The sequence below is a fragment of the Typha latifolia genome, chromosome 5 (assembly GCF_019914945.1).
Source record: "Typha latifolia isolate L0001 chromosome 5, TyphaL0001v2, whole genome shotgun sequence".
In the NCBI taxonomy this organism is placed as follows: Eukaryota; Viridiplantae; Streptophyta; class Magnoliopsida; order Poales; family Typhaceae; genus Typha; species Typha latifolia.
Genome location: NC_133090.1, coordinates 13,205,033 through 13,225,395, shown reverse-complemented (window position 1 = coordinate 13,225,395; position 20,363 = coordinate 13,205,033). Strand labels below are relative to the sequence as shown.

The 20,363-nt window shown below is 37.1% G+C and overlaps 3 protein-coding genes across 4 annotated transcripts; all 3 read right to left on the bottom strand.

The window, feature by feature from the left end:
- Window positions 1-113: 113 nt before the first annotated feature.
- Window positions 114-2,349, bottom strand: LOC140789940 (myb family transcription factor IPN2-like). The gene is given in 7 exon segments (XM_073139859.1): window positions 114-521; window positions 523-1,001; window positions 1,098-1,167; window positions 1,265-1,331; window positions 1,485-1,542; window positions 1,629-1,705; window positions 1,886-2,349. Coding segments are annotated over 7 exon segments (957 nt in total). The 5' UTR covers window positions 2,052-2,349; the 3' UTR covers window positions 114-481.
- A 7,124-nt stretch (window positions 2,350-9,473) lies between these two features.
- Window positions 9,474-13,453, bottom strand: LOC140788100 (RCC1 domain-containing protein RUG3, mitochondrial). 2 transcript variants are annotated; one of them, XM_073137222.1, is made up of 6 exons: window positions 12,888-13,453; window positions 12,450-12,596; window positions 12,072-12,266; window positions 11,762-11,890; window positions 11,001-11,156; window positions 9,474-10,172 (listed from the first exon to the last, which is right to left on the bottom strand). In XM_073137222.1, exons 1-6 carry the CDS (start codon window positions 12,958-12,960, stop codon window positions 9,973-9,975), a joined length of 900 nt encoding a protein of 299 aa, XP_072993323.1. In that variant the 5' UTR covers window positions 12,961-13,453; the 3' UTR covers window positions 9,474-9,972. The 2 variants fall into 2 exon arrangements, with proteins under 2 accessions (XP_072993323.1, XP_072993322.1); XM_073137221.1 differs by having other exon boundaries at window positions 12,450-12,589; window positions 12,888-13,452.
- A 407-nt stretch (window positions 13,454-13,860) lies between these two features.
- LOC140788797 (uncharacterized) lies at window positions 13,861-20,146 on the bottom strand. The gene is made up of 7 exons (XM_073138256.1): window positions 19,877-20,146; window positions 16,826-16,963; window positions 16,195-16,274; window positions 15,473-15,634; window positions 14,619-14,729; window positions 14,410-14,476; window positions 13,861-14,321 (listed from the first exon to the last, which is right to left on the bottom strand). Exons 2-7 carry the CDS (start codon window positions 16,947-16,949, stop codon window positions 14,062-14,064), a joined length of 804 nt encoding a protein of 267 aa, XP_072994357.1. The 5' UTR covers window positions 16,950-16,963; window positions 19,877-20,146; the 3' UTR covers window positions 13,861-14,061.
- Window positions 20,147-20,363: the final 217 nt, after the last annotated feature.

Below are 20,363 nucleotides of genomic sequence, written 5' to 3'. Positions count from 1 at the left end.
CTCACTGAGATCTTAAAAGAACAAACGCATGCTGTAAATATATATTTGCGTTCCTGATGCTTGATATGAGCAAGGCATAAGTTGCTAGCTAATAGGAGAGATACTAACATAACTAAGACTGCAAAAAAAAAACCATTCTTATTTATTTAATCATAATATTAATACTAGACATTAATTTTTTTCTTTTTAAAAGTAATGTACTGGACAAGAATGCAACAATGGAGTTTCTTGTCGAAGCATGCAAGAATGGTAAATATTTTACACTCAGAATGGAAGCTGATCATCCTTAAGACACGACATTAAACCTAAATGCTTTACTAACTCTAGTAGCATTGATATCCAATAAGATCTAAATGCTAGTCTGCCCTAATTTTTTTTTTCTTTTTTTTTCTTTTTTTTTTTATACTTCAAGCCCACCAAATCAAAGCCACTTATCTAATAGTTAATTGTTTGTCTTTTCAAACATCAAACTTCACCTCTGTCAGTGGAAGCATGCAATTTGCTTGGCCTCATACACATCCTGTGATGGAATCCATGCCAATGCCACTGTCCATCAGAGAAGGTGCAATCTGAAGCTGATCACTCTTACTTGGCTCTTCTTGTGAGCTCATGCATGCTGCACTGGACCCCGACTCTTGAAGGCGGAGCTCGTCGGCCCACATCATCGGAGTTTTCCCGTTAGAATTGTAAGGATTATTAGGCCTCTTCTTGCCAAGGCAAATGGCGTCGTCGGACGGAAAGAAGCCGCTTAGAGACCTCTCCATCTGGTGCTGCATATCAAGGTGATCTCCACTATACAAGTGGAGATCTTGGAGAGAAGGGAAGCTCATCGGCGAGCCGACATCTTTCATGGAAACCATGTCGACAACCCCTTGGTTTCCGAACGATTTGTAGCTTCCCGAGCCCGTCCCCTCGCTCGCGAGAGCTTGGCATGCCTTCTCCAAGATTGTTTGCATATATTTTCCTTGCGCCTCGATCCGCATCTGAAGGTGTTTCTGCACCTACTCATCCAAAATTCAAAAAAAAAAAAAAAAAAAAATTTACTAGACACAAGTACTCTTACAGTTTATATCAGAAGAGTTCATCTCTATCTATACCTCTAATTGTTCATGTAGTCTTCTCTGCACCTCCATCTGCATCTTTATCGCCTCAGCGACGTGCACGCTCCTGCTAAGAAATTTTTACAATATATCTCCAACAATGTCAAGACTCAAATTATAAAGAGTGCTTGTGTATAAGATCTTTAATACTACAACTAGCTTACTCGTTCATCGTTCGACCCATAAGGCCTGTTGAAGAGGATGTATTTCTTTGGAGGTTCATTGCGGCAGCTGCATATAGTTGAAAAAGAGTAGGTGTTAGTCAAGACAATAGACAAAAAGAAAATCATGTTAAAGGGGCCAAGAAAGAAAAGAAAGCGTATAGCATGGCTACATATATATATATATATATATATATTTATTTAGATATGATCTCCCTCTCACCATCCTTAACTGAGTGTTCATTGAATTCCTTGTGTGGTTGTTTCCCTAACCTGAATTTCTGTAACAAAAATATACACAAAAAAAAATCAACAAAATAACGTATATGTTTATTTAGAGAGAGATAGAGAGAAACCATAAGCAAACCTGAAGGTGGCTCTTAAGGTGGTAGAGAGTGAGACCTTTAACACCCATAACTCTCATGATAGTCTTAGGAGTAGCCTCTGCAAACCCACAAAGATCACTTCTTGTCATACATGTAGATGATCACAACTACTTAACACCTATGTCAAGAAGATCTACATAGAGATATATATTTAAAGAATTAAGGATAGGAAGGAAGAAAGGAAGAACTAAGAAGGGTGTTATATATGTAGAGAGAGAGAGAGTGGTAGATCTTGTACTGTCAGGTCCTCCGAGCTGCGTGACGGCGTCGACGAACCGGTCATGGAGCTCGACGGTCCACCGGAGTCGCGGCTTGGGATCGGTCGTGAGGACAAGGCCAGAGTCGCCTTGAACACACATAGGCCTCTCGTGGGAATTCATAGGTGGCTTCTTGGATGAGAACATTCTTCTTCTTCCTTTTTTTTTTTTCTCTTTCTTTCCTGCTATAGAATTGGAAGAGATTCAAGAACAAAGGGTTGGGGAATACGGTTCGTTAATTCTAGAGGAGGGTTCAACGACTCACTCTCTCTTCTCTCCTCTCCTCTCTTAGCTCTTCTTTAGAAAGCCATGGGGGTGTTATCGTGACGCTGAGATAAAAGCCCACCGACTAGCAGCCATTCCTTTGCCAAAATAAGAGAGGGAGAGAGAGAGAATGTCTTTTTTATGGTATTATTCTTCTATTCAAGAAGCTTTTTCCATACAACTGAACAGGAGAGAGACCCAATGCAATCATATTTAATATGCAGTCCTCTCTCTCTCTCTCTCTCTCTCTCTCTCTCTCTCTCTCTCTCTCCTTTCTTTTTCTTTATGGAACTATCACTTTATTTTGCACTACGAAGTAAAATCAAACTTCATCATTAGATCTTCATGTGGTTTATTGCATTGCTAGCTAGGCCTAGAAAAATTAACATCTCCACGAGATGCATGGCCTTATAAAAAAGAAAAAAAAAACATGCATGTTGCCAATTCTTTGCCATTGCACTTTTGAGCCACCTCACTGCATTATTTTCTCAAACAACTAGTTGAAATGTTAAGTAGCTTTCACTTCCACTTTTTTCTTTAGAACTTGAACATAATTCAAACTCAACGTTCTTCTTTAATACTATACTAACTCAGTAATATTTACTTACATCGAGCCCCGAGAGTTATATATAGGTGCATGGTGGACATGCATAAAGATCACAACGCAAGGGCCTTCATTTAGAGTGGCTCATTAATTAAATCTTGTGGTGCGTATAAGGGACCTATCAATATCATGCATTAACTTTAGTGGGTTTAGCTGGCTCATGATAACGGCTTTAATTAGTCGAACACAAGATTGTCTCAGCTCCCATGCATACGTCAGTAAAGCATTCACTTCCATCACCCAAAATCTTAACAATGATTAATAGGTCTGAGGCTAAGGAATGCTAGAGAGAGTGATCAGTAAGAAGAACAATTTAAATATTAATTGTAAGGCTCTCTCTCTCTCTCTCTCTCTCTCTCTCTCTCTCTCTCTCTCTTCCTGATAGAGGAAAATGTATGCACTTTACTCTATCTCTAGGGAATATATGCTTCCGTCTTTGACAATTAAGCAAAGATTCTTGTAAAGCTTCTCATACACCACAAACGTTTTCTTTTCTTTCGAATTATAACTCATGTTCACTTTAAAGAAGTTCCACTACTCCTGCCAGAACTACAAATTTCTTGATAATTTGCGAGATACTTCCAAACAAACAACATTTCACCAAAAGAATAGTAAATCTATGATTAATATCAAGCACTTTGTTTAGTTCTTTGGCTTTTAAATGCATTGTTCGTACATATAGTATCCAAACCAGTTATGTCTTTCATACGTATGATTTTATTAACAGATGTCTGTTTACTTCCTAAAACACTGAAACAAAGCTCCTTAAACGGGATGAAGTTTTCCGGTGTCGATCAAAGGCTGGTAGACTCACCTAGTTAACAAAACGAATCGTTCTAATTTGGAACCTTAATTTGAGATCTATTCTTATATATATATTTGTTCCTACTAGTATCCTAGTAATTGAGACACCTAGCTAGTTCTAGATTGAGAGGTCCAGAGATCCATGGCTCTCCTGCATCAACAGTACTTTCTCATAGAAAAAGAAAAGAAAAGAAAATTATGGTTTACAAAATAGTGAATCACGTAGATAAATAAAAATAGAAGGGCTTTGGAGTTGCACCACAATGATTGGTCTGCATGGCATTTCAATCAAATTAAAGTTCTAACATCCTTGGGAGGAAAAATTCCTTATGAGATCCACGTGCAAAGAGGGGTGTCCCATTTAAACATATATATGAATACTTTGCAAAGTTAGTATTTAACTTTTAGCTCATTAAGCTACAAACTAGCCTATATCCACTGGCAAGCCAAGTTAGCTTAGATTTCAAGCACGCAACTTAAGATGCTCTTTAGAATTATTCTCTCCCTCCCTGTATATAATATTGGGGCTGTTATTTTAATTAGCCCTCCGTTCACTCGCGAAATAAGAATAAGTTTATTTTAAAATAAGTATTCTTATTATGGATAATTTATCTTATTCTAGTATAGTAATTCATCATTTTTTTCTCATCTTATTCCATACTACTTTTAAAAAATAATTTTATAATAATTCACAATTACTATTTTACCTCTAAATTATACATCACCTCAGTCGGTGAAGATTTTTTCTCTCTATCTTCTCTTCTTTATTTCCTCTAGTGCATAGTTATTTTATATAGAGTGCGGGTTTATAACTCCGTATTATCTATTTTACATAGAGTGTGAGCTTATAATCCCGCATTACTCCGCAGTATTTTTTTTATATATTTCGAGTGCATGATTATTTTACACAAAGTGTGGGCTTATAATCTTGCATTACCCTGCAGTGCCTCTTTATATCTTCTAGTGCATTATTATTTTACATAGAGTGCGGATTTATAAATCTACATTATTCTGTAGTGCCTCTTTATATTCTTTAGTGCATAATTATTTTATATAGAATGTGAGCTCATAATTCTATAGTGCATTTTTATATTATCTAGTACATAAATATTTACTATAGAGTGTGAGTTTATAATCTCGTATTATCTTTGTATTATCTAGTGTATAGTTATTTTACATAAAGTGCAGGTTTACAAGACTGCGTTACCTCGTATTACCCTATAATGCATAGTTATTTTCTCATATTGTGAGTATATAGAGTATTTTAAGTCCACAATTATACTACAATTTTGTTATTCTTTAACACTCTAATATTAATTTTATGTCACATCAAATATAAGTATTATTTCTTATACTAGTATTGAACTAAATATTATAATAATTTATACTAGTATTAGCTCTTTTCTTTCAGTATTAAAACTTAGAATTGTTATGTCTATTTCACCCTTATTTTATAAGTGAACACTGTTGTATGAAGTTTTAAGCTTGCTCTAATATGTTAATAAGGTACTACTAGGCTTAGTAATTGGTTAGGTTAGTCGAGTTTAGCTAGGGTTAATGTAACGCCCCCGCCCGGCACGGGCACGTGCACGCCCACGCGCTCACACGGCACGCGCGGCTCACGCGACAGACGGGGCGGAGCCCGTCACGCATAGATACTCTCCTGTACACATACAATCATGACATCATTAAATACTATATGCTAACATATTCATAATCACATAACCCATCACCAATTAAATCATATTATTAACCAAATAAACCTGTTAACATTTGAATATTCCAATCCACAATAATATACATTAAACCACTACATAATCTGGCAGGACCCACACAGGCCACAACAAACCATCAAGATACAACTAAAACGACTAATATAAGAGTACACTATGATTCGACCTGTATTATACAATTCATCGTCTAATACAACAATGTACAAATATCAAATACTGATACAAGTCAATTCCTATATAAATTATCATCTATGCCGTCTCGTATCTATAGCTCACCTCATCATCGCTCTAAAATATCTTCTTAAGATATCTCAAGTCGCTATCACATACCACGTATCTGAGTAGGTTAGAAAAAAAATAGAGTCATGAGCAAAAGGCTCAGTGAATAGACCTTACCCCGAATCGGTGATGTCAAACAGAGAGTAAATCATGTACTGGATAATATGAATCAGAAAGAGCATCATATTATGAATGAGTATATGAATGTTCCTCAATAATACATAAATGAAAAATAGATAAAATGTCATGTCATAACTGGTAGAATATATAATCATCGACAATGTATAAATAAATCTCCATGTCATACCATCACCATAACTCTCTCTCAAATATGACACATGATGCATACCGACCATGACCATGCTATGATATCAAATGCAACAATATGTAATGCATATTGATCACTCGATAATCAGGTAACCAAATAATAATAAAATTATATGCATTTCTCAACATCACAATCATCAATCATCACCGATATTTCGGTATAATATCATCATACTAGACCACTGTGCACAGTCAACACCCGGTACCCGGTCTCAACATCGTGCCCGAAGGCTCAGAACATGCTCTGCCATCCGCAAGGAGTATCTCAAATATAATCATACCCTGCCATCCGCTAAGGGTATCAACATCCATCCAAACCGGGCACCCTTCTAGCTGATAGAAATCTCGTGAGGATAACTCGCCACATATGCCCTGACGAACGGCATGTGTCCGAATGTCTGCTGCGCACACAGACTAACGACCTCGGACGTAAGGCCAACAAGATCGCGACTATGTCGAGCGATCAATCATCCACCAAGCGGGTCCTAACCCTCGCGCCCACTCGGGTATCCTCACACTTTCTATTAACTATCCTATCAATCACATTTCATTCTTTCCTTTTAAATGACAAATCAAATGCATATATCCAGTACGATAACAAGTCAATGCATAACAAGAATTTATGTGGAATAGGAATCAAGAGAAAATGATGCAATATAGTCTCCAACTGTATCGTCAACACATGCATACTCATGCTAATCTATTACATGCATACTCATGCTACAGATCAACTCGATAAACAATCATAACAGTAGAATCATTTGTAATTATCTCTATATATATCATCAATGTACTCATATCCCAAATCAGCATAATCGAATGCATGATAAAATATGCTCTACTGTAATCATCTCTAAATAAAATCATATAATCATGCTGGAGGCCAAAACATGCATGTACATCATATATACTATAACCTAATTTGAGAAAGGCGTCTAGAGGATAAGACTACTCACACTTGATCAGAAGACACAAACCACGTATCCCTCGTATCCGCCAATCAACCGAATGACAACTCATCACTAGTAAGATCCACGGGGTCTCAAATAAGGGGGTTCGGGGTCTGAAAATATTTATGTAGCATGAAGTTAGCCGTTCATCTAATTAAAATCCGTTCATGTAATATAAGATGATTTAGTAGATTTTAGAATTTCTACTTATCTTTATAACTAGCTAGATTTTAAAAATAAAACTATAAATATAGATAAAAAAAAACTAATTATAATTATATCTTGATTAATTAGAACTATATAATCACTACTTTATAAAATAATAAATAAATACATAAGCCTAGTATTTTATCTGTTACAAAATAATAATGTATAATAGATTATTAGAATTACTTAAAATGTATCTCATAAGAATAATAGTATATAAATTTGATAATTATAATTTACAAATCTATATATTACTATAATAGGGATATAAATAATAAATATAAGTATTACCTATATTTATACCTAATTAATCATTAGCTATACAAATTATAATTAATAATAATTATATTGAAGAATATATAATATTATTAAAATAGTTAATGTCTAAATAATCTATTTGCCTTAATTAAGAAGAAAAATACCTAAATAAATAACATAAATAAAATAATTAATTAATAAATTAATTAAATCTGCCATCAGTGCTAGAGAAAGAGAGCTAGATAGATAGAGAGAGAGAGGGAGGGAGAGGGAAAGTGGGAAACTTACCCCGGTGGTGGCAGGCCGGCGGCAACACGAGGAAAACGAGAGAGGAAGTTTGAGAGAGAGAGAGAGAGAGTTTGAGGGGAGGAGGAGAGAGAGAAAGACCGAGAGAGAGAGAGAGTGGGAGAAAGAGAGATGTAGAGGGAGAAAGAGAGGCGGTGGGGGGTCTTGGCGGTGGCTGCGGCGACGCGAGGGGGGGGCGTGGCACGCTCCCCTCCTGCCACTGCATGGCACGAGGCCGGCTACACTGTGGCCGGCCACGTCATGCCATGTAACTAGTTTTTTTTTTTTGGGGGGGGGGGGTTGTTACAGTTAAAGTAATGCAAATATGAACGCGATATTTCATTAAATGAGTTACACAGATCATAAATAAATTCTCAAATAATACAAATTAATTAAATTTATATAAATTGGTTAGGTAATAAATAGATTTATCTATGTTCTATTATGAGTTATTTGGAAGACAAACAAATTATTTAGATCATAATTAAGTTATCGTATTACAAACGGATTAACAGTCAGGTCACAAAAGAATTAAACGATTAAGATAGTATAGACGAGCTCAACCCGTTTAATAATTAGGTTAGGTGGGTTAATCTATTTATAATATTAATCCGCTTACATTAAACCTATATTCATTTAAAGTATTCGAATTCACCTCGGATTATTCGGTCGAGTTAAACGAAAAAGGCCACCCTATTTACCATTGCTTTTTAGGTGGCAAAACAAACATAGCTATCTCTATTTACGTAATAAGGAAAAGAGTATTTATTACCTTATAAATAAAACTTACGACGATGAAAAAAAAAAAAATAATGGATGTGGCTTTCAATATTGTTCTCGCAGAGATAAATAAGATGTATTCAACTTTATTTTTTTTATTTTTTATTGAAGAGGCTTTTATCTCGATTCACCATTGATTCTCATATTAAATTGTGAATATAATATATTCTAATTGCATCTAAAATAAAACAAATCATTTTGATACCCCCTCCACCTTTTCTTAGTAGCAGAACTACTAAAACAGCATATAAACTAAGGAAGACCATCCAGTTATATTATCCAGATCAATTTTATATGATGAGAACTTTAATTATAAGGATAGTACTAGAACAAGCTTTCCTAAAGTTTCAAAAACAAATTCACCGAAGCGTCTAAGTTTCTTTTTCCCTCTTTCTTGACTTATCCTTTTAATAAGCATGCCAGTAAACTGAGACTTGCAGGAAACGTAGCGTCCAAAACCCTAGTAAAAGACAAAGGGGGTGACATGCATGTCCACAATGCTGTCAAAGATGGAAGCATGTAGACCAGAGCAATCCCAAGTTGTGCTTTGTTTAGGGGGTTTTAAAAGAGTGCCATTTGCAGTTACATGGGCCAAGGTCAATGTACTCTAGATGCCCAAGATGTTTTTATTACATTAATAAGGAGCAATGTAGATATCTATTATAAAGACTATAACCTTCATGAACTAACCTATCCCTCTCCAGTGAGGTTGTTATTAGAAAAACAAGGAACCTAGAAAAAGATAGATCAACTGGGAGAAGCAGGATACAAAGACTAAAAGTGAGGATTCTAGTGTTACTCTGAAATTTTTCTTCTTTTTTTTCTTCCACTCTCTTCTTGACCTACCGGGTTTTATCTGCTAATAATAAAAATTTAATGACTGATGAACAGTGCAGAGTATACCATGCGGAAACTCAAAATTCCACCTCTTAAAAGTCCACAAGCAAGTCAAAAGAGAAGGTGCTAGTACAACTAACATTGCTTTCATTTGCCCCACCACGGCTAACTAATTGCTGACTATTTTATTTCCCCTTTAAGAGAAGCATTCAAAAGCATAACAGTACCAAAATATCAGATCTTCTTAGTAATGACGAATGCACTCTTGACTGGATTTCAGAATTTTGTTCAGTTACAATATCTCTTCAGCCTCCGTGATAAAATATAACAATAAATAACAGTTTCTTTTGGAGTATATATACTGTCTGCATTTTCATTTTCATAATAACAATCGCAGAGTGAATAGATGGCAGGAAGTATCAACCTAGCATACATGTAGAAATGTAGCATTTGGTTCTCATTTATTGCTACTATTACGTTGTTCGGAAAGTACACGCCGTTTGCTTTATGTCATAACTCTTCGGGACGAGTAATCAGCCATGATAACTCTTAACATTTCAGGGTCTTTTGCTTGTGGCTTGATACATTAGTACCAAATCGTTTGATGGTTGAGGTGCAGTTTCTTGTCATTTAGCAACAGAACCAACATTCTCCTAGCCTATTGTTTGGAACTTTGATGTGGTAACATTCAACAAAATCCAGACTCCAGAGCCCTACTAGTTCTGGTTACCTCAACTCTTCTAGCTAGCAGCAGTCTGCCTTGAAACTAAACACATGGCATGTGATGCACCAACTGCAACAGAAATCACATGATGACCGCCCAATGACTCATCGTCCATAAGAAAATTCACTTCAGTCGGAAGTGGATGAATGTCTGGCAGCCCAGGGACACCCAATTGACAATCCCTTGCATTTCCCCACATGAATAACTTCCCTTTATCTGGTTTAGCCACAAGGAAAAAGTGTTTTGCTAAATATGATAATTGTTCAGTAATCATCTCATATAAAGAACTTAAATGACAGAAGAATACAACATACAAACACTTGAAATATACAAGTGAATTAACGGACACATAAGCACTTGAAATATACAATAGTGAGTTAATTGGCTTACCTAATGGATGACAAAAATCTAGATATTTCATAATGTTTCGTGGGAAGAATAACAGAAGTTTCATCAATGTGGAAACATATCAATTACGCATGAATTAAGCTAGTATCTTTCAAAAGGCTTGCCTCAATCCAGAATATTGCCGTCATCCAAATTGATGATCTATACTCAATGTCTGGTGAAAATAATGCACACTACCAATAAGTATCAAAAAGACATTTGTGATCTCTCTTACCTATGCATCAAGTGAGCACAAAAAGAATGGTGTAAAAAGACTTGGTAACAGAATAGGCATTGTAGTACATGAAACTTATAGTATAAATAGTTTTAGTATGCTCATACATATTGTATTCTACCTCTCTTTTTTTCCATAAACTACTGTAGCGCGTCTAATTTGAAAACTTAACCGATATGGATGCTTCTAAACTCTAAAGTATAATTTTAAGTATAAATGCAAGTATGAAGTTACAAATGCCTAAAATTGGATCCACTAGACTCAAACAGGAAATCCCTGAAAACGTGTAAATTTGGCATATGGGAACCTCAAAGTTTGTAAGCCATGTTTCACAAAGGGATCTTCATGTAGAATAATAAATGACTCACTAAGGAAGGTGATTGAAGTATCAAATTAATAGGATCTCAAATTTTAATTCTCACCCGATACAGCAGCAGAAGTTGAACCACCACATGCTATATAGACAATATGCTCCTCAGCCAAGGCCTTGATAGCAAGTGGGACTTTCTCATTCTGGATAGAATTATGACCAAGCTGACCATGACCACCATAGCCCCAAGAGAAAACTTCACCTTGGTCTGAGAAAATCCTAAAGAATGTTAGGATCATATAAAATATACTCACACAACATCAGATAAGCACGCAAATTCATTTGATTCAGCAGGTAGTTTTCCTATAAAAAATAACAAAAATGATGAAATAATCCAACATGAAACTTTGCTGAGATCTACACACTCCAATAATCAAAACTTGAAGTTCCATAGAAATGTGTTCTGAGAAGCAGTGGTACACGATTATCTACATGGACTGTCAAATTAGATGTCCTATCCTGTTCCTACAGTCCCACTACTTTATGCGCTACTGACTGTTCTAATTTATCGATGGAAGGGTTGCTAGTCTCCAAACTGTAGTATTTTTTAAGTTAGATATCTTCAGTAATAAAGATGAAAAGATAGAGAGGAACATCAACTTGGATGGTCCAATAATGATTCTGTACAGAGAACTAAAAGATTTAACTGAATGTCCATGAATGCGCCTGTATATGACATAAATATATGTACAAAGCAATAGGAAGATTTTCAAAGGAATTCTTGACAGGAGAATCGGGTCTACTCAGGAAGAATCACAATAGACATGTAAAGCTCAATCTTCTTCGGACATTCTCAAACTATTAATACCATACCTGTTAAAGCTAAAGAATGGTAACCGCCGCTTGCTATCTGAATAACACAAACATCTTTCAGACTTGTTATAGGCTTTGGCCTCCAATCAGTAGTATTATTTCCTCTTCCTAGTTCAAAGTTTGAATTTGCTGCATTGTCATAAAGAATAGACATCTGGGTCAGCTGCAATTATTGGAAATGTTGCCAAAAAATTAAAAATTAAAAATAATTTGGTGATGGACTCCTAATCTCATATAGTAGATATTAGATAACACCAAGTTAGAGCAGAGGTTAATGGTATAAGTGGTGAAAAACTATTAACATCCTTACCTCCCCAACTCCATAATTGCCCTTCTGATGTTAGTGTCACCGTGAAGAATCCACCACAAGTTACAGCTACAACAGAAACAGGCAGTGCATTTACTTTGGAAGGGATACTAAAAGAACCTGCTTCTCCCGGACCACGTCCAATTCCAAGCCCCAACCTGCCGTCGCCTTCATCACGACCCCAAGTATAAAGTTCACCTAGAATTTTTTATAAGATGCATCAAATAATATGAGGACATGACCTTGAGATAATCATGTAAGCTACTTATAACCAGAAATTGCAATTTAAGCAACTATGTTTCCCCTCAATCTGATGTGAAGTATTCATACAAAATATAACTGGAGCAAAATTGGAGTTCTCAAGATATGTAGGAGACCAACCTGAATTAGTGATAGCTGCAGTATGGGCTCCACCAGTAGCAAGATGTGATATGCTACCAGTCCACCCACCATTGACAAGTCTAGGCAATAGCTCCCTATGATAAACAGAATGACCAAGAGCTCCAAACCCACCATAACCCCTGCAAACTTCAGTAAATTGAGTAGTCCAGTCACTTTGACTGTCTGGAGGAACAAAAATTTATTTTTACAGTACAAAAGTTTTATAAGTGTAATTAAATCCTGATAGACGAGCTTAAGTAATGGACACATTCTTCATCTCATCCGAAAGATATTGATATGAATGTATGAGATCTACTCAAAGTTGCAGGGCATTTATTGAATACAAAAGGTATATAAGCATTTCCGTTTTCATAATATGCAGCATAATGGAAAACAAAGTAGAGATATCAATAAAATTGACCAAATCAATTAACTTACCACGTGAAAACCTCCCCAGCCCGGGTGAGTGCAGTAGAGTGGACTCCGCCAAGCGCGACGCTTTGGACCGCATCAAGATTAGGGTTTAACGTCGGCGCGAATGCCGAGACCTCGTCTCCAAGGCCGAGCCTTCCCCCATCACCCTTGCCCCAGACCCAGAGGCGCCCGTCCACGATAAGGGCAGAGTGGAACAGACCGCACGAGATCCCTACCTCGACGGCGTCGCCGCTGCCATCCGGCGGCGGAGAAGAGAGTCGGCCCGGCGAGGGGGAGAGGCGGAAGGAGGAAGGGAGGAGGAGGGATGCGACGGCGGAGGGATAGAAGCGCATCTCCTCCTTGCTGCTGCCGAGCTGGCCGGAGCTGCCGCGGCCCCACGATAGGATCTGGACAGTGGAAGAAGGGGCGCCGGGGTGGGTCCAGAGAACAGGGATGGACGAAGCGGCTCCGCTGGTGGAGGCGGTTGATAGGTGGCGGAAGCGGCGGCGGCGGAGGAGGCAGCGGAGAGACATTGCTCGAGGGCGAAAGAGCAAATGGGATTTAGAATTCGTAATTCTGTATTAAAGAATATCCACGGATCACGAGGGAAACATCTACTGTATACTTGGAAAATAGACACGAATCTCGAGAAGCTTCTGTATTTCTCGAAAGAAGTAGACTGTAGACGTCCGTTCTTGTGCATAATGCTAGTTAAAGAAATTTATCAGCAGTTATAAAGCCACGTCACAAAACCAACAGTCTTATGACTGTTATCCAGAAATTTGATGTGCAATAACGAAGTCAAAGTCACAACACAACACAACAGTCTTATGGGGATTCATAGTATTCCATTAACAGAATTAAAGAGTTCATATATAAGCTCCATAAAGGCAATCAAACAAATGATATTGCTCTAGTCAAATATTTCTGATTGACCCAACAATACATAGAAATCCTGTTAGGATTTGAATCAAAGATAATGATGACACTGACAAAATTTCACATAACATGAATTATTGGATTACAGAGAACACAGAAGAGATTCACATTGCTGTTCATAGGGATGCATCCTAGTGTGCACAGGGCTTCCGCCAATCCCAGTGTTTATACAATGGTAAATTACTCTCATAATTTTCCATGCTAAGTAGAAGCCTACCACTGCAAGTAACTAGAGATGTGAACACTAACATGATACTCATTAAGCCAAGAAGACCTCCTTTTTACGGCCCCATCTCGGGGTAGTCTCGATTAGCTGATGAGGCACGAGCTGCTGCTCCCGCCTTGTAAGCTTTTTATAGTTGCTAACCCTGAGCTTGGCAATTTTTGCCTCCTCTTCAGGTGTGGTCTCCCGCACCACTACTGTCAATCTACATTTGGGTCTCACCATTATCCCGCTCCTCCCTTTGGCATGGTAGGATAGTCGCTTTAGAAAAATCCCTTTCCCAACAAAGGCTTCATCTGCACATCAAAATAAAAGGTGGCAGGAGAGGAGATCAATTTCAAAGACAACCTCATTTGCTTTAAAGGAACTAAATAATTTACTTACCAACAAGGAGTCGCTCTGGATTTAATCCATGATTGTGGGCTGCATTGGCACGAGCAGAATGGATTACCTGCAGTTCTTATCAAGAACATGTTAGCATGAGAATATAATCTCTCATTATCATTTTTATTAAATAGGAGCAAAGATGCATAGTGAAGAGAACATGTTCATCAAAATTTTGCAGAATGATATAATTCATAAATCTATAGCACCTGATAAACAGTCTTTGCAGCTCTTTTCACTGTTACTTGCAGCTGCAATAGAGCATCTTCAACACGCATTCCCCTGACCAGCTTAGCCACCAAATTGACCTTCTTGGGACTCTACAGTACCAGAAATATTAAAATCTAATTAGAGGTAGTGATTTTTAAAAAACTGAAGGCTTGAAAGTAATATCAAGGGAGTGACTATCAAGCAATCCATTGTCTCAAGATTTAGTACCATTAGAATGAACTTCAAGCATTACAATAGATTAAGATACCTAGAAATAATTGATAGAATCTGACCCGACAAATCTATCTGTTGGTACCAAACCTATAAATTGGACAGCGAAGCGACGAAATCGAAACCCCCAGCCCTTGGCTAGTTTGGCCAACCTTAATAAGAGAGAAGAGAGAGGAAGAAAAATAATTGATTGATTGATTTTCTCCTAATATCCGATTATAGCTCCTTTTATAATAAACCAAACCAACCTATTAAACAAACTAAAGACTCATTCACCAAAGATATCATGATTAAACGGTTTAATCTCCACTGTCTCTCCCAATCTTCCCTAGCCATCCCTTGCGCCTGATGTGGCACCCGGTATGCTAACCACACCGCCTCCTCCATTGGCAGCATGGTGCCGCCTTCTCTGATATGTGAATTGGAATGGAGTGACTAGGCCTTCAATCCTATTAATAGTGATTCAAGCCACCAAAAATAAAATTTGGGAAAGTAAAGAATCAGCCTCTCTAAATATAGGTGCTAAGCAAAATACACCTGAAAATATGAGTTTCCAAGTAAAAAAAATCAAGTCGCATATGACATAAGTAATTGGATAACAAAGTGCTGCATCAGTCTATACCTGTCTAATATCCTTCTTAATAGCTTGAACCCTTAAAAGTTTAGAAGCCACACCCTTTTCCTCAGTTTTGACAGCATCTCCCATCAGCGGTGTCAAAGGAGAAGAGATAGGTACCATGTTGGTATCTTCACCGGAAGACAAATTCTTCGTACTAAAAATTCCCTACAATTGATAATATTAGGCCAAACAAACAATCAAAGTGATGAAAGATAATTAGATAAATGAAAACCGATTTTACCACAAGAGATAACCACACTTAGACAATTAACTCTTTAAATAAGAAACTACTATATAGATTGCTAGGGTTTCTGAATACACGATGGACAAACTAGCCTAGCCATAAATAAAAGTCAATGAGAATTTTATGCCGCGTGCAAGTGCATGCTGGAATTAGAGCAGCAGGAACATGGTGTTGTGCCATTGCATGGGGTAGTTTGCCAGTGCATAATACAAAGTACGTTGTGCCTCTTTACGGTTCCTGTGTCTCATTGACAAGGGTAGATTAAATCATTAAAGACTGCAGAAGTGATCCATGTTATAGATTGATGTCAAGCATGAGTGCATGGAGAACTAACGGATTCTGATGCTACTGCAATATTAAATAGTGTTCACCAAAAAGGATAGCATATGCAATAACATTAGGCCTTCTGTCTGCTAAAACACAATTATCACAAGAGACAAACAAGAAATGAAATATGAAAGTAGCATAACAGATTTATTACCGCATGTTGAAGATACTGGTGGAGAGGAACTGGAATTCTGGAAGAAAGATTAGACACCCTCCACAGACAGGCAAATTGGCCTGCAAAATTTAGTATGTCAGTATTAGTAACTAAGTTCTTAGTAGAACCACAGAAAGCTAGCTCATATGGAGTCAAAAAATAAGAGATGCAACAATACAAGCCAAAAAAAAAATTATGTTTAGGCGATGGAGAAAGGTTAAAATGTCAAAAGTATAAGAAATATACACAGATATTACTAATTTAAAATAAGATGTTGCACCATTCCATCACGCAAATTAAGCTATAGTATCAGACATATTTACAATCATAAACAAGTTCCATAATACCACAGGGAATTGATAATGATTTTGTAAAAGATGTCACTTGTACGTTGTAAACTAGAGGCAGCATATAAGTTAGATGAATAAAATTGGAAAATTCAAGACCAACTACAACAAACAAGCCTTTAGTCCAACAATTTGGTGTTTCCTAGATGGATTACTTTGGGAAATGGTGGGAAAAAGCATGTTTTAACTTTTAAGACCCATAAGTCAAGACCTTACTATCTCCTGGCATAAAATATGTGAACACATAAAAATAGGATAGGAGGTTCATGCACAAAGATTTATACCTTGCTTTGTAGAAGACTTTGTGCTGCAGGTACTATAAGCAACTACTTGTGTTTGATGATTTCTCTCCATTGCGTTGCAAACCTGCCGAAATGCTGAACCAATACACCTTTTCCATCCCACCATGACTAGAATAACCTCTGCAGTAATGGCCCATTAGATTCAAGGATGTCACAAAATGCAGCAAAAAGTAGTTAAGATAGTATGAGAGCTATTTAAACTTGAAAGAAGAAAGTAATAGCCAATATCATGTTTTCCATACAAATACTATAATAGTAAATATTCACATGCATTAGAAGAAAAGAAGCAGACAGCTTTATGAGATTGTATCATATCAAAAATCCACCAATCGAGCACGACATGATCATTCAAACATTTTATCTATAAGTAATACTGCTTTCATGATTTCATCCATATTTATAACAAATTCTTCAGTACTCAAAGATTAGTTAAACATCTTCTGAAAAACTCATTTTCCTAATCACTCATTCACAATTTTCATAATAGATAGAGAAATGGTATCAAAATCACAACTTGATCTGTAAAATCCAAAGTTAGCCAATAGACCAAGATTTAATGCTTCAAAATGAGAGTGATCCAAAGAATTTGATAACTGAAAGAAGAAGCCTCGTATTTTGGACTTCAAACTGACTTGTCCGAGTGCAAAGTAGAGGAACACTAAAGAAATAGAAACAAGTAGAGGAGGAATCTAGAGATAGGAGCTCGAGGTTGGAGAGCATTGGGGGGGTTAAACTCTGCGAGGGTTAACCTCCATGATGATTCCAAAACCCAATGTTATTGAAAGGTGGCCGCGGGTGGTGGGCAGTCATCCCATCACCTTGTGCTTAGGCGGGCACTAAGACGTTCTAGCATATTTATATATAAAAATAAAAAATAACCATATATAATATATAAGACATACTAAAATTACTAATAGATTATATATAATAGGACCGCTTCTTCCTCCTTTTGGTTAATTTTGCTTGAAACTCGATAGGAATGATAACTATCCACATATTGCATAATGGAAGTCAAACTTGTTGCTACGGGTGGCTGGTCAGGTTCAGTTTAGACTCTAGACTAGATCAAGCTATAAGGTAATCTTATACAAGCTTGATCCGTACAACACATGAAATCAAGTAGGAATTGTCTAACCCAAACACCCATACTGGCCAATGTGCAATAGCTGACCCAACTGAATGAAAAGAGAGAAGGCTCCCAACTGATCTTTCTCATGACCTCCACACTTCAAATTATCCTGATCTGGTGCTACTCTGTCAGAATTATGCAATCTGCATCATGCTGCATTAATCTGTAAAACTTGTGATAAGCCTCTAGAAGTCATGGTGCTCCAAATTCCTACCTGTCTAATGCTGCACTAATCTGCAGACTTTATCCCGCCTAAGTGTATTATATTGTATTCTTATTGATCAAACTAACTATTGTCCATGGCCGGAACAAGGACGTTTGCTAGTTTTGGTGATTCTGGTCAGAGTTAATCCATTTTATCTAAAAAAGATTGATTGTGGCAATTTTCTGAATGATGGATCAAACCCAATAATTTCAGCTCAGTTTTGCCAGACATCTTCAAGTACAAAATAAAATGCACACATACACATGAAATATCACAAAGTAGGTCCATGTTGCTGCCATTAGGGATAAGGCTAGAAAGCCTTAGCAGCAGAATTATGAAAAATAACTTGGATTTCAAAGTCGAAAACATCAGTCACATAATTTCACGAATCACAACATATGCTTGCCATTCTAACTAAATATATTCTCATGGAAAATGTGGATGAGAACACTTTCTAATGTTAAGGCAAAAACTGGTAGTTAGAAGATCTTTAACTTTTAATTTAACAGTTAACTGACTACAATCACAAGTCACAATATAATAACTTATCACCTATTGCTGCTAATTAGAGAAGGGAACCTACTGTAGCAGTGAAGAAAGAGAAGAAAGCTGACAGTTCTAGGGGAGGAGAAAGAGGAGAGAATAAAAAAAAAGAGGAAAAGAAAGAGGAGGAAGAGAAGAAGTGGAAAGAGGAGAAAGAGAAGAGAAGAAAGAGAAGGAGAAAAAGAAGGCAAAAGAGAAGAAAGAGAAGAAAGAGAAGAAAGAGAAGGAGAAGAATGTTGCTGCTAATTCACTCTTGGCGGCCAAACCGGGAGAGCTTGATTCAAAAGAAGAAATAGAGGAGAGTGAAAAGGGTAAAGAAATGGGTTTGAGGGCTACCTCGCCCGCCACTAGGTTTGAGGACTCCCTCGCTTGCCGCCATCTACTTATAGGTTATCAAAAGTTCAATATATAGCTGAAATACAAACTAGGATGTTTTCAAAAGTGTCGAAACTATTTTAAGAAGGATCAATAGTTCCGTCTTAGTAAATGCTGAACAAAAATTTAAGATGGATAAATGGTTCCATATCAGTAAATACTGAATAAAATTAAGATAATTATTTTAACCTCAAGATTCATAAAAGCCTGAAGTCAATTAGCTAGTTTATAACTGATGACCTTAGTTATAAACTACACATTGCTGATATTAAGACCGAAATCAAGATAATTTAACTTAAATCAAGATAGTAATTTATTATTATAAAAGGCAATTCATCTTTAATCCATTGAAGTAAGGAATTGTAAGCTGGGTAACTGATAACAAGAAGCATGTCCCATCAGTAAAAACCCATGTCCAAACATTTTGGGTACGATCATCTAATTTCCCATAGTAACTGGCCCAAAGACCTTCAACAACTTCTTTACTCTACTTAAGGTGAATCATAAATATTAGCAGCCTTCACCTTCTGAAGTGTGACATACACTCCCAGTTACTTTGGCTATATACCAGGTTTCTTAAAATCCACGGGAGAAAGAAACAATGCCATCTGGCAATCATTATAATTAAGCATATAAAAATGCACGTTCCTGACTTGTAGTTGCAAGCAAGCGAGAAATATCCTACAACTTTAACAACTGGATCATCGAGAACTTGCATACTAGATAATTCGAAGTTTATACCATGAATCCTCCAAAAATAAGAGGTGTTGTGGTGTAATACCTTCGTATCGTCACCGGTGAACTTGGTGACGACGAGGTCGAAGAGGGAGGAGGCGGAGCTTGGTGACGCGATGGAGAGTGGAGATGGCGGCGCAGCTTGGTGATGGCGAAGAGGCGATGGCCCGGGGGCCGGAGAGGTGATGGCGACGGAAAAGGAATTGAAGACCGTGACGGCCGATGGAGAGAGGTTTTTCACCTTCTGGTGGAGGCGGCGGGGATGAAATGAGATTCGGGGGTAAGAGGTGTAGAAGATACGGGTAGGGTTAGTGTTAATGGTAACGGGTTAGGTTGGGTAATTTTATGCGATTAAACGGATATTGCTTATTCGGATCCGAATCCGATCCGACGGAATTAGCTATACCGTATCCTTATCGGGATCCGGATTTTTCTAAAAGACAATCCGGATCTGGATCTGGATCTGGATTTTATTTTCTAAAATATTATCTATCCATATTGGATTTTCGGATTGAGTAGTAATTTTTTATCCA

Bases quoted from the DNA above. Each gene is read 5' to 3' on its own strand.
- LOC140788797 (XM_073138256.1), bottom strand. From the start codon at position 16,949: ATGGTGGGATGGAAAAGGTGTATTGGTTCAGCATTTCGGCAGGTTTGC. The intron at 15,635-16,194 runs GTAATAAATCTG...TATCAATTGTAG, and splicing joins ACCAGTATCTTCAACATGCG to GGAATTTTTAGTACGAAGAA. The intron at 14,477-14,618 runs GTGCTATAGATT...TAAGAACTGCAG, and splicing joins CTGCAAAGACTGTTTATCAG to GTAATCCATTCTGCTCGTGC.
- LOC140788100 (XM_073137221.1), bottom strand. From the start codon at position 13,396: ATGTCTCTCCGCTGCCTCCTCCGCCGCCGCCGCTTCCGCCACCTATCA. The intron at 11,891-12,071 runs GTAAGGATGTTA...ATGACAATGCAG, and splicing joins GCAATTATGGAGTTGGGGAG to CAAATTCAAACTTTGAACTA. The intron at 10,173-11,000 runs GTGAGAATTAAA...TGGCTAAACCAG, and splicing joins AACTTCTGCTGCTGTATCGG to ATAAAGGGAAGTTATTCATG.